This window comes from Empidonax traillii, unplaced genomic scaffold (genome assembly GCF_003031625.1).
Source record: "Empidonax traillii isolate 1590-97213 ecotype Southwest subspecies unplaced genomic scaffold, ASM303162v1 scaffold93:size1158651, whole genome shotgun sequence".
Taxonomy (NCBI): Eukaryota; Metazoa; Chordata; class Aves; order Passeriformes; family Tyrannidae; genus Empidonax; species Empidonax traillii.
In genome coordinates this window covers 470,674-484,231 of record NW_020955286.1, presented here as the reverse complement: position 1 = coordinate 484,231, position 13,558 = coordinate 470,674, and the positions used below count along the sequence as shown (strand labels likewise).

At 36.9% G+C, this 13,558-nt stretch overlaps 1 protein-coding gene across 1 annotated transcript in view; it reads right to left on the bottom strand.

The window, feature by feature from the left end:
* The window catches only part of LOC114056472 (cytosolic phospholipase A2 epsilon-like), a 31,681-nt gene that overhangs the window by 10,338 nt on the left and 7,785 nt on the right, over positions 1–13,558 (bottom strand). The window contains exons 4-11 of the mRNA XM_027881682.1: positions 11,214–11,350; positions 10,369–10,500; positions 9,749–9,789; positions 3,365–3,407; positions 2,866–2,929; positions 1,762–1,904; positions 1,520–1,609; positions 799–836 (exon numbers count right to left, since the gene is read on the bottom strand). Of these exons, the coding sequence (XP_027737483.1) occupies positions 799–836; positions 1,520–1,609; positions 1,762–1,904; positions 2,866–2,929; positions 3,365–3,407; positions 9,749–9,789; positions 10,369–10,500; positions 11,214–11,350 (688 nt within the window). The remainder of the gene's footprint in view (positions 1–798; positions 837–1,519; positions 1,610–1,761; positions 1,905–2,865; positions 2,930–3,364; positions 3,408–9,748; positions 9,790–10,368; positions 10,501–11,213; positions 11,351–13,558) is intronic.

Below are 13,558 nucleotides of genomic sequence, written 5' to 3'. Positions count from 1 at the left end.
TCTCCACCAAATTTGGTTTATCACACAGTGTAATTTTGAAAACAGAATAAGTTCAACTGATTTACCCTCCAAAAACAAACAACTCTTTTACTTATAGATTAAAATTTCTCTTGCTCTCTCTATAAATCTGTGTCTTTTAGATTTATGTTTCAATATATTTTGTTGTGGTCTGAGATTGAACAGGTAGCTCTCCATTTACACAAAGTGCTCCCATGTTGTGAAAATCCACCTTGATTCCCTTCTGTATATCACCCCACAGTGGGGATGGGATGTTGTGAACCATATGAAATTTTCAGCTGTACCATAAAACATAGTTGTCTTCAATTTTACCTATCACTGGTGCAATTCTGTCCCTACAAGTAGGTTGTCAGAGGTGCATCTGGTTAGATCTCAGCTTCCATTCTGCTCGGTGAAGCAGGAGAAGGGGCAGAAGCCCTATGTTTGCTTTGGGGATTTTGCAAAGATAAAGATGAATAGAGTTTATTTCAGTCATTATGCGAATCTGACTGTAGGCGTAAATGGGAAATAAAATTAATATGTGAGTAGTACAGTTTTACTAATATGTAAGAATCAGTCATAAACTAATTTACTCTGAAGAAACCTATGCAGGCTCACATACTCATATTGAACTGCACAATCCTGGAACTGCAGCAGACTTGTACTCACCTCAAGCACCACGTGAGCACAGGACAAAGCACTCACGTGGTATGTGTTCATCTCTCCATCTATCATAGAAAAACACCTACATAACTGGTTTACAGTAGTCCTGGATGACAGGACAAAAAGAGGGTATCTTACCATTTTCTTGCTGTCAAGCACAAGTGAAATGAATTATCCTAGAAATTGAGAAAATAAAGCTAATTAACACCAAATTTTAAAACATTTCCTTCTTTCAAGTTCAGACAATGCCTACTGACTAGGAGAGGGGTGTTTCAAATAATGAATCGTAAGGACTTTTTTTATACAATTAGCCAAAGTCACATTTTCTCTTCTCTAATAGGCCTGTGTGTTTGGAGCAGGTAGTGTGCCACAAGTTTGCACGTCACACCAGTCCCCAGTGCACACACTTAGAAGGGGCAACAAGAATGAGATAAGTTAATTTATTAAACTAAAATAAAAATATACATACATAACCACTCCCACTATCAATATTTAGACAAATTAAAATCTGACTTAAGTTCATAATCTCATAATTTTTTTTAATTATTAGCCATTCCAGAATTACCCCAATATAAAAAAAGCCTTGAATGCATGTACAAAGGACATTAACTTTTGTTCTTTGAAACCACTTGATTCCAATTGTGGGATGCAGGTTTACTATGATTTTCATATTATTAAAATTGTTGTTAATACCTGCTTCCTTAAAAGTGACTAGGGCAAACTTTTTTTTTTTTAATCATTTAAAATAACTATCTATACAATTTTACACTGATTTTGTTTATTTGGTAACTTTATTTCTAGCAGTACAAGATTAAGCACACTTTAAATATATATATTTCAAAAGGTTCACAGCACTCACCTCTTCTAGGACTATTTCCTTCTGCAAAGGGAGTGAATTCAAGGGAAAAGAAAGGACTCCAGGCTTCTCTGTTTCATTTCCATCATCCAGCTGAAAAAAATGTACAAAAGAGTTGGGTATGAACACAGGAAACATTTTTCATCTATAGAACTTCTCCTACTAAGAGTTCAATTCGCTGGTTACATTAATTTCTTGTTCTAATTTCATTGAGATTAATGGTAACAGACAGAAACAGAACTTACCTCTTCTGGCAATATAATATCCAGTCTTGTCTGGCCATTTATGATGCAGTGAAACATGATGATATGAAGGCTGGGACCAGAGTCCAGCAAAATCTTCTGGCTTCCTTCATGTGATCCTTTCACTGTAAATGTAAGCTCCTGGTCTAAACAGAGAGGCAGGGAACAAAGAGAATTTTAACTATTTTAAGCAAACATACATAGCTAATTAAAAAACCAAACAAATAAACAAACAATCTGCTTCTACTCTGCACTCTTTTTGTCTGATTTTCCTTACACCACAATGACTAAGTAGACTTTGGGTGTCCGACACAGACTGGAAACTGATACAAAATATCTTGGTGAATCTGTAAGTCATCAATATACAGAAATCACAGATTTTTTTAAATACCACAGCTTGCTATTTGGTAGGTGCTTTTCATAAACAAATAAAACCAAGGTTTAGATTTAAAGGAGTGTCAGTTTAAAGGCATTTTGGATTATCCATGTTGTTACTGTTTATTTGAATGAATTTTAAGACTAGCAAAGGATCCCGCTATATTTATTAGAGCTAAATTTTACAAACAGCCCTGTTTTGGTGATCCTATGGTTGCAGAGTATTTTCCTGCATTTTGGGCAGATCCCTTTGATATAACTTTACATTTAAGAGCTTAAGTTTATTATTTTTGCTAAAGAAACAAAAAAAAGTCTCTTTCAGAATCCTAAATGTGCATAAACTTTATACATACTCAAACCCAAATCAAACATACAGGATAATGTTTTTACATGGTATGTTAAGTATGAGATATTTTAAAAGAAGATTCAACTTAGAAAAATTCATTTTGAACAAGCAATTAACAAAGAGAACTAACATAATTTTTCTAAGTTTTTTATTCCAGTATATGTGGCTCTATTTTTGAATAAATTCAAGATTTGCCACATAACCAAATACTTGACTAACTTGAATTTTGACAGATGTAATCTTTCTGCCAGGTGGGGCACGGCAAAACTAAGTATTATGTGACACAGCTAGAGTAACGTGCACAACAGATTATTAATTTTTCAACATCTGTTATAATGACTTAATCACAACACAAAAACAATAGTTTAATGAAGCAATAACCTCACTTGTGGATTGCTGCTTCAGCTTCCCCGTATCCACTTTAACCTCCAAACAGGAAACCTCACGTGCCTGTAGCAAGACAGGATAAGTGATGATTGAGAGATTGCAAGTGATTCATACTGTTCTCAACCAACCCCTCTGGTTGATCAATTAGCAACACAGTTATTATCTATGTCTTTAGATAACACAAGGGAAATAGTGATAAGGTATTTTTTTCCAAATTTGAAATAAAAGAGGAACAGCTCATGAGCTGCTTGAACTTGGAGAGACAGTTAAGTAAAGAATATGATCCCTGTTCAAAATAGTGGGTGCATTAAGATACAGGACTATTTTTATGAGCATTGTATCACTTGCTTCATTAACTCCTAATAGTTCTAGGCCTACAGTTTGTAGAACAAAGTAGGTGACAGTATTAGCTTTAGGACACAGCTCAAAGTTTCCAGAGTTAGAAATATGAACACTTGCTATGCAGACACAAGAAAGATTGTAATAATTATATATTACCACTAGTACTCCATTAGTAATAATGCCATCAGGATAGTCCAGACTGAAAAATAAAACAGAAAATATAATGTCATAGGTGTGACAACTCAGACAAATATTTAAGTCTATTAGTTACCAATTACTCATTTCCCCCATCAGCTTTGACATTTCTGACATTACCATTCTCACTCAAAAAGACTTTAAAGCTTAAGATTAGATGATGACCTGAGTTGAAATTTTTTCCATCCACTCGTGGCAGAATATGAAGTTGGATTTCTACTCCTGTGGTCTTATACATTTGCTTCAGCAAATCATGCAATAAATACTGATATGTGACATACTGAGTTTGAGGACAGCTGGAGGCTGTAAAATTCATCTTGATTGTTTTGATCATTACAGTTTTTCCCAAGATTTTGTACTTCAAAAACTGATACAACCGCCTAGATTTCCACAACTTAAAAAAGAAAACAAACACCATAACAGCAGAAGTCATTGTACTCACCTCTATACAGTGACCTGCAAATCCCACATGAGATTCTAATAGATCACTATATGTGTAGATGTGTTTACACTTAAAAGGGCAGAGATCAATGCATATACATTATATTCTAAAATATTTTTTCATCAGAAAAATAAAGCAATGTCCATTAAGAATATCTAATAATTTACCCTTTTATTAAATTGCACCTGTAAATTCATTTAGTGTCTCAAGAACTCAGAGCAGTTGAAAGGGAATATGTACATACATAACTTTAAGAAGATTGAGCACTGACACCTCAACCTGTTACAGAAAGTGCAAGCTGTTTATTCAGACTTTACAAGCTATTGATTATACATTCTGAGGTCTCACATAATTCTATAGCTTATATATTTTATCTCAGCTGAAGCCAGACGATACAATTCCTTTAAAATTAGATGAAGGACATTGGTTGTATCCACTTTAAGTGAAGATTTATCACAACAACTAATATAATATCTTTATAAGATTTCCCATGACAAAGAATTTACCCAAAATTGCAAGGCTTGTAAACAGCTTTCCAAATCAGTATTTTCCTTTAAGAGAAAAGTTTGAGTTGGCTAAATACACTGCAGAACATTCAGGAAAAATTTTCCATTAAAAGAACCCAAACAACAACAAAACCTAAGCAAACACCTCTCCTCAAAAAACAGTTATACACTTAAGAATTTTGCAAGATTTTTCTTTGAAAGTGTATTTCAAAAGAATTCAAAGTACATTAGTCAGGAATGGGCAAGAAATACTCAGTGTTTCTACCTGTATGCAGGGAAATGGGTGCAAATACAAGTCAACTTTTGTTTCAGACACAAATTTTTGCACATAATTATGATTTTGCAGTAAAATAGTCATAACATTACATATGGTGTCACTATCTTCAAATGCTTCATTAAGAAAATCATCATCATTAAGAACAAAAAGGAAAGCAAGAAACAGTATGATAGAGATTAAAAGATTTCAGTCTGCATAGCCTGGTGAAATGAAGGTAGAAAGAGAGGTAAAGATTTCTGTTCTTGAAAGTAAATGACCAGTAAAGTGTAGTATTATTTGAAGTACCGGTATCAGTAAAGTATAAAGTTAGCTGATAGCCAGGAGGTCCCAGGTATGACTCTCAAACATGGTAGAAAACCTGCACTGCTGTACGGAACAACTTGGAAGGCTCCTGAGAAGAACCAGGACAACTCAGCCATTAAGCACCGACAGCTGAAATGGCTCTATTGGGGTGTTACCTCTGCTGTCATTGTTGTAAGGAAGCCCAGCTACTGTCACTTGTTAGTTACTCTCCACACTGCACTTTCCACTTTTACATCCTGAATTTCAAGGTTTCTGCTGGTCACAGCATAAGACAGATGCTTTATATCTTTTTTTAACCTGTTTATCCATACACTAGCTTTGGAAGAGCAAGGGCACTCACTTTTCTCTGAATCTTTGCAAATCAGCCACAGTTAGAGCTGAACTGGATGCAAAAGAGCTCTTACTCTTCAGGTTGGCAGGGACTTTTGAATATTTTGCTTATCTTTGGAGCTCTGAATAGCATCCATTTCTTGTGACTAACTGGTAGTCTAGGCTAACAATCAACCCGCTATTAGGTTCTCATTACACATACTAAGACTCCTGTCCTCTCCTCCATCACAGTTTGGGATTTGTGGCCTTTTTTTATTGCAGACCTCAGTTTCACAATGAGAACTGGGAACACACTATGGCCTGTGGCAGGAAAAGCCAAAACCAGAGACTCCAGATGACCTTCTCCACTAAATGACTGTTAAAGGGGTGCCTAAGACTGCAATGGACTCTGTGAGCCCAGGGATCATTTCCCAACACCTGGTATGCGTCAAGCAGGCTGGTATACATCAAACTGCTGCCTTCTCCTTTTTCAGATTATGCCTGACTTATAATGAAACAGGAACTATTGTATGAGAAGTTACAGTCACGCTGTAACTTATTCTTATATTGCCGTTCTCATTTAGAATAGACTAGTGTGCTCCATTTCACCAGAGAATCAGGATTTTTTGATACCTATCTATAAAATTTGAATTCTTTCATGACAGATCCAGCTTCCCCTCCTTTTAGGGGTTTCTATAATAACACAGGCTACTTTTATGAGTTTTCTGATGACTCAAGAGAAGTATGAGGTATGGTACTGTTTCACTAAAGAAAGGTGTATTAACCTCAAATATTTTTTGGTTGTCATCCTTATCAACTTCAAACTTTTCTCTTCAGTGCTCCTCCAAAATATGAAGGGTACATTTGGTCCCCAACGGATGGAGACACCCTGAGTGTTTCCTCAGCAGTGGCCAAACCAAATGGCTAGCATGATTCCTACACGTGGGGGAAATCTCTCAAAATAATACAGCAGAACTACAGAAAGAAAAAAAAGGCTTTTATTTTCTAAAAATCATGCTTTTGCCATATTTCAAGAATCAATATTTAACTTTTATACAGCTTTTTGTACACCTATTTACATTTATTTATTGGGCTTTGTTTTAAATATTGTATTTCACATTTGAAAAAAAAAAAGGGAGAGGGAGCTGAGGTGAAAGGTTGCGTAAGAGTGGTCCTTCATTCTTCTAAGAGTTGTTTGAGATGCACTTCTTCAACTTGGGACATCTGAAAGAAAAAAAGAGGCCAAAGAGAAGATCAGCAGGTGCAGCAGTTACCATGGGGCTCTCAGACCTCTCCTTGGAAACTCAAAGTACCTTTTAGTTCATCAGAAGCCTCTTTGTGGCCCCTCAGTATGGAGTGTGGGCTTCAGTAGAAGTCAGAGGGGAGGGGAATGTTGAGCGAGCGAAGCCACCTAGTCCAGCGGGACCCAGTCCCTGTAGCAACCCGTATAGGCTCATTCTGATGCTGGACCCTACCAATGGAAACACAGTGAAGAAAGTCCACATTACCATTGATAATCACCAGAAAATAATACAAGCACTAAAGTATTCAAATCAGGAACCTGTGTACAACGACCTTACCTTTTCTGTCGCTGCTGCTTGAGTGCAGCAGCTCTCATGGCAGCTGGGCTTGTGTTATGGGCCCATAAAACATTGGGCGGGCGTTTGCAATCCCTTGGCTCAGTTGCTGGTGAAAAGACACTTGGAGGAAGGAATATGCCTTCCTCTCCATGTTGTTAGGATCAAACATCTGGCTCTCAGTGCCTGCCACTCTGCAGCAGAGAGGTGAGCATTTGCTGATACTGCAGGAGTGGCGTAAGAGCGAGGCAAAACTAGAGAGGGTATTCATCTTGCAGTTGTGGAAACCCAGCTACCAAAATGAAGGTTTTCTTCCATTTTAAATAAAATGGGAATGAGTACAGAAACAAATTTCATATAGCCCATCATTGTATGAATTTTTACAATGTTCTTTTTGGTGAACACGAACTTTGCAGTGAGAGTTTAGGCAAACAAACACAGGAGTGACAAAACCACTATCAAAGGTGCAACTTAAGAAACTTTCTTGGCCTTAGGTTGCACTTCATGTGTGATACTATTCATCTGAAATGCTAGAAAGAAAGAACAAGCTAATGTAGTAAATTTGCAATTAGTGAAGTCTGGAAAAAAGATGGGGCAGAAATTAAAAACTACAGATAAATAGCATCAGGAAAAATTGCTGGTGGGAATAATTATTAATTTCAGATATAAACTGCCATATTTACTCCCCAAATGTATGTTCTCTTTGTTCCCATCACAATACAAGATTTTTAGAAAACAATCCACATGTTTAAGCTGTAGTTCTTGTTATCAGAGGATTCTCTCCCTCTGAAAATTATGTCTAATCTCTGTCAACACTTCTCCCATCCAGCAACGACAAAAAAATTTGCCAAAACCTGCTGAGCTTGTTCAACACATTTGAGGCCGGCTTGGTCCATAGCTTTTTGGTGACCCATCTCAGCTACTTCAGTTTTTCAGACCTTTTCAGGGTTCTCTCATTTATCACAATGTGATCCATTGCCTCTAATTTCAGTAGAAAAATTCTTTCATTAATTACTCCGACATCATACTGTCCTATGCTGAGGGGGAAAAAAACCCTCTCAACATCCTAGTAAGATCACAATATTTGATCAGTTCGGGTGTTATTCCAGACTCAACTGATGGGCAGAACAGCATTGACCACCACACAAATACAAGAAATGCAAATGAGGGATAGTAGGGGAAAAGTTTATGTGACTTCCAAGAGGAAGAAGATTTTCTCAGTCCCACTGGGACCTCATACACATTTCCTCACTTATAATGCAGCAATTGTTACTTCCCTTGGCAAGTGGAGTTCTTCGGGCCACAGCTATTACATTGGTCACTCAGGAAGCACACTATGAATGAAGTAGATCAGATGCTTTCTTGCTGTAGCATCTGAGCCAGGACTGTCATTCTTTTTTAAACCACTTCCTTGAGACTGCCAAGGGTCCTTTTTATTTGTAAAGTCCCAACCATCATCTTCCAACCAGTAGAATTGCTACTCAGACATCACTTGCAGATATTGCTATGTTTCTGACTTTACTGAATATGATTCCAGGAAAAGGCAATTCGCTGCAATCTCCAACAAAATACTTTGACGCAGAGCTCGTGGCACACATGCTCCAAGGCGAATTCCAGCCTCCATCCTCATGTGCAAACCCACTTGTGCACAACGTCCAAGCTAGACAACCTATCTGCACCTTCCTCATCAATATCAAGAGTATAATTCTGTATACCAACTCCATAAACTATCCTCTAACTTGCAAAGGAAGGAAGGCCCTAGGCAGGCCTTCCGGGACATTGGGATGTCTACCAGAACTTCCCCATTGCCATTACTGATGTCATGACACTCCTGAGGGGTGACAGGCACCATTTGTCTTGATGCTACTAGGCCTTCTGCAAGTTTAAGTGCACAGTAAACAACAAACAATCCATGCTGATGAGTCTCCATGAGTTGTAATAGGAGATTCTGGGACTGTCTTTCATATAAACACTGTGAGATCTTTCCTTTTCTATTCTTAACACTGAGTTATTGCCCTCTCACTAGCAAGTTCTTATTTCACCTGCTGTCAGGAATAAACACATTACTCAAAGTGTCCACCAACATATTATATGGCTAGGCCTCCTGAAGTACCCCAAATGCTTTGAGAAGCTCCCAAAACATCACCACCTCTCTAAGGTTGTTTAAATAACGCTTTCAGTCCAATAACATGGATCAAACGGGTAATAGAAATCATTTCAAGTAACTTCATCGGAGTCTTGAAGCATATTTTGGAGATAGACTAGAACATCCCTGGTACTGCAACGAACTCCCTCCCCAGTTAGGGTGACAGGTTCCCAGATTTCTCCCCAGCATGAATTACATGAAACAAATACATCCTCCAAACAGTCAAACTCCACCAAAAGCTTTCAAGCCTACAAGTAAAGCTTCTGCTGCTCCTCCACCTTTCCTGGTTCCTCAGTCCTCAGACTCCCACAGTGATCTTTGGTCCTTTTACTTATGCAGAATATTTAGCTCCCTTCTCTACCACAGCTTCCCATGTGTATCCAGATGAACTGAATAGATCAATTTACAGAAGTGCATATTATAATGTTGTGGATATAAAAAGCCAAATTGCTCAAGAAGGAGGGTAATTAAAACATTTAAGCTTGGCACTCCTTCTTTTAAGGGTCAAAACTTCCTGAATATTGTCATTGCCTTCCTACTTTCTTGTGTATTGATTTAATGACAAAAAAGAGAACTGTAGTCAAACAGGGCTAAAGTGACATTTCAGATAATTAAAATCTTTAAATAGGTATTCTGAAATCCCATTTTACTAGACTTGAATAAAAACATCTAGATACTGCTTTCGGAGACTTCAGATTTAAGAAGCACTCTCCATACGAATCAGCTTTTCAGGCTATCTTCATACTGAATACAACACTTTATTTAGAATTTAGGACTCTACTCACGTGTTCTGTAATGTGAACTCCACCTCCAGCTCCTCACGTGCCTAAAAGGAGGAGAAAAGGAAAGAAAGATAGATCACTTATTTTTCTTCCCAGCTTTAATCATACCAGTTACATATAGTTTTTAAAATAGATATTTAGAATAGCACTTAGGAAAATTCCCAGAATATAGTGTCAACTAAAGATATTGAATTTTAAGTTATTGAAAAAGCAGTTGCTAAAACTAGTTTCTTGAAATCTAAATGCTATATAAGCATGCAGATGTAGGAACTTCTATTCTGCTAAAAAAATTATTTTTCATATTTTAACTCTCAATACAAGAAGAATCATATGCTTTAATATTATTAGAGTTTAAAGGTGCTGAAAATTCAGAACTTATACCAAGAACCAATAAACATGCCACAAACATTCAGAATTAGGATTCTGGATAATTAGTTCCAGCTCATTCCATCCTAGATTTTTAGCATAGTGCATGGAGCACTCATACAGGGACTTCAAGTCTTTCTCATAATAGCAGTAAAATACTGTTTAAGTAGATGTTTCCTATAATAAAAGACTGTAAAAGGATATATTTAGATGGAAGGAAAGAATTTACTTTTGTCCTCAGCAACTCCAGAGCTCACCTGTGGATTCAGCTGAAACTTCACTCGAACAGTACGCCCTACAGTGAGTTTATCTATGTCAAAGAGAACCGTGCAGAGCTCATCGTCCCTGGTGACTGTGTCTTCATCACAGACCTTTAGCTCCAGCACATTCTGCACAAAGAGGTTAAGAATATAATGGAGTTATTACTATATCTAAGAGCCCCATTAGCCAGGAAAATCTCAAGACTAGGTTTTCTTCCCCTGTCCCTCCAGTTTTAGGGGAAGAAGGAAAAGGGAAACAGAAAAGGGGAAGAGATTTGGGATTATTAGACTTCACATTACTAATAACTCTACATACACAAAGAAGCAGGCTTGTTTCACTTCCCCAGGAAGACAAGACAGGTGGGTCATGCAGAATATTAATGAATTTGTAATATTAATTGTTTATTTGTTTGTTTAATTAATTTGTGATATTAAATGTGTCTACACTTCTTTGATGGCCTTTGGGTCTAAGTGTATAAAACAGGCACAGGTACGTAAAGAAGATTTAAAGGATTTCCTTTCCACAATATCTAGTACTAAATCATTTTACTATTATTTTTACATGATCTTGGGTTTCACTTGGATATGTAAAGATTGGGAATGGGATAGTAAGGCCATATTCTGCAGGGCATTCTTACTCCTTCAGCATAGTAGATGTTTAAGTAACAAAAAAGCTAGAAGAGAACAACTCTAAGGAGGATGTAAGCAACAGGGATTTTTTCTGAGAAATCTTTAACATCTCCAGTGCTTGGAAACTAGCTATATATGTATTGGTTAATTGTTCTTTTGTGTAATCTACTATCTGCAGATATCAAATGATGAAAATCATTTATGTTCATTACCTTGACGCGGCGGTCAATCTTATAGCAGAAAGCTTCATTCCAAACTGGGTTTTTGCTGTTCCTGATGGTTCTGGTCCGAACCTTCTCAGCTGAGGCAGTAGGCAGCCACAGTGTCACGTAACAGTCTGAAAGGGTGACTGTATAGGGAGAATATGAGTAGAGTTAAAATGTATCCAGAAAAAGAATTACTGCACAATAAATATTTAATCCTAATAAGACAAAGATGGCACTGCTGGGGCTTTCTTCCTAAAATATACAGGATATGAATAAGTAACACAATGAAGCACTTACAGGAAAACAGAGACATCTTTGCTCATTTGCAGTGCTCATTACCACCTTTTCATTTTTAGTCACACTTTTTTTTTTTTTAATGTTCCTTTGTATTAGAAATAGCGCTGTACTTCACATACAGTACATGCACACCTATCCACGCCACATTATGCTTTATATTCATGACTTTCCAAATGGCTTGAACAGACAACACACCTCAAAACCTTAAATCTGGGCTGTAGAGACTTATTTTCTATAATTTATTCTCCAGATTTGGGAAGAATCTCATTAGAGAATTAAGAGTTTCAAAAACTAAATGAAAGCCTTTATTAAAGTGCTGGCTTAAGTAAGGAACAACAGACCTTTTTTGCCAAAAAGCAAAGTGCTCTCCCATCAAAGCTAAAAAGTTTGATTTCTTGTACCACAAATCAGAATGTGTCAGTTCCATTTTCATTCATATATTTGACAAAGTTCTTAGAAGTTGTGTATTTCTCAGCAATTCTTTTGGAAAACAAAAATCAGTTTCATCACCACAATTAAATTACTAGTTGTTCAATTCCTTCCTACTATTTTATCTTCAGACTGGAAAGATTCTGCCATCACTCATGTCTGGGGAAGGAAGCCATGAGTGCCATCAAAGACATCAGTTTCTCCTATATTCTGAGTCCTCAGGTTTGGAGGGAGAACTCCAGGGAGTGAGATTTGCTGAACCGTGACACAGGCACCGACAGCCTTTCTCTCATACCTGTAATGCAATCTCCCTATTTCACATTAGTAATGCTCAGCCAGTCACCTGGTTCTTACAGCAACCTTGTGAGTCAGAAGAGGCCAAATAGCTCAACCCATAGTCAAGCCCTGCATCACACTCAAAGCACTGTTATTACACCATATTAAGAACAATTACTTCATGTATTTCCTCTTTATCTTTCAGTAACAACTGCAGATTTAGATTTTTCTACCAGCCAAGCTGTGCCTTTATTGTGTAGTTAACCATGTTATCATAGTTAATAAAATCTTGATAATGACTGTGGGAAAGAAAGCGTTTGCAGAAAGTGGCCTTAGCCACACCTGATCAGAAGAACGCGACTGATCAGATGTTCATCAGAAGCACAAGAGTAGGCAGATGAAAATGTAAATGATTAATGGTGATTTAAACCTACAGTTTCCATTTTCAAAGGGCTTGAGACACACTGATGAATTACTTCACAGTAGCAATAAAAGGATTATGCAAATAAGTGCATTGAGAAAACTTGAATTTCTTGGAAGTGTTCAAGATCAGGTTGGATATGGGCTTTGAGCAACCTGGTCTAGTAGAAATTGTCCCTGCCCATGGGAGGGGAGTTCGGAACTAAATGATCTTTAAGGTCCTTTCCAAACCAACCATTCCATGATTACATGATTTGACCAAGATCTCATAATGCAGTCAGTGTCAGGGTCAAAAACACAGTCTAGTTTTTCAGACCTATACCCAAATCTATTAAAATTGTCTTTTTCTGGAACAACAGTAAGGAGGAATACTGTTAAAGCATACTTTTTTTTCACTGGTAAAGTAAATAGGAACATAAAAAATTATTTGACACCACGATTTAACCATAAAAATATAACATTTAGGCAGACATTTAACATAACAGCATTTAACCATAAAAAACAGAAAACTTAAGTGGAAGAAATAAATCCTAACTCAGAATTGTAACAAGCAGCATACTATTACCATTACAAACAGGTAGAAAAGGGACATTTTCCCACAGTTGAAAACAGTGAGGTTTCAAGAAAAACTAGCTGAAATGTTTGCCTTTTGAATACCTCAGAAAAGGAAAAGACTGCCTGAAATATCCTTCCTCCTGCAGATAAAAAAAGGGACAGGTTTTTCACAATAATATGAGTTACTTCAGACAACAAATTTTCTGTTGAGAAAATACTCTTGCTGAAAAGCTTACAAAGCTCTTGGACAGATACACTTCAAAAGAATTCTTAGGATGCCCAAGTTCTACATTTGGAGGAGGTAATGATTTTTTTTTTTTTGGATATATGATATCAAGGAGGTAGAGATATGATATTTTTTTGTTCTTGAGACC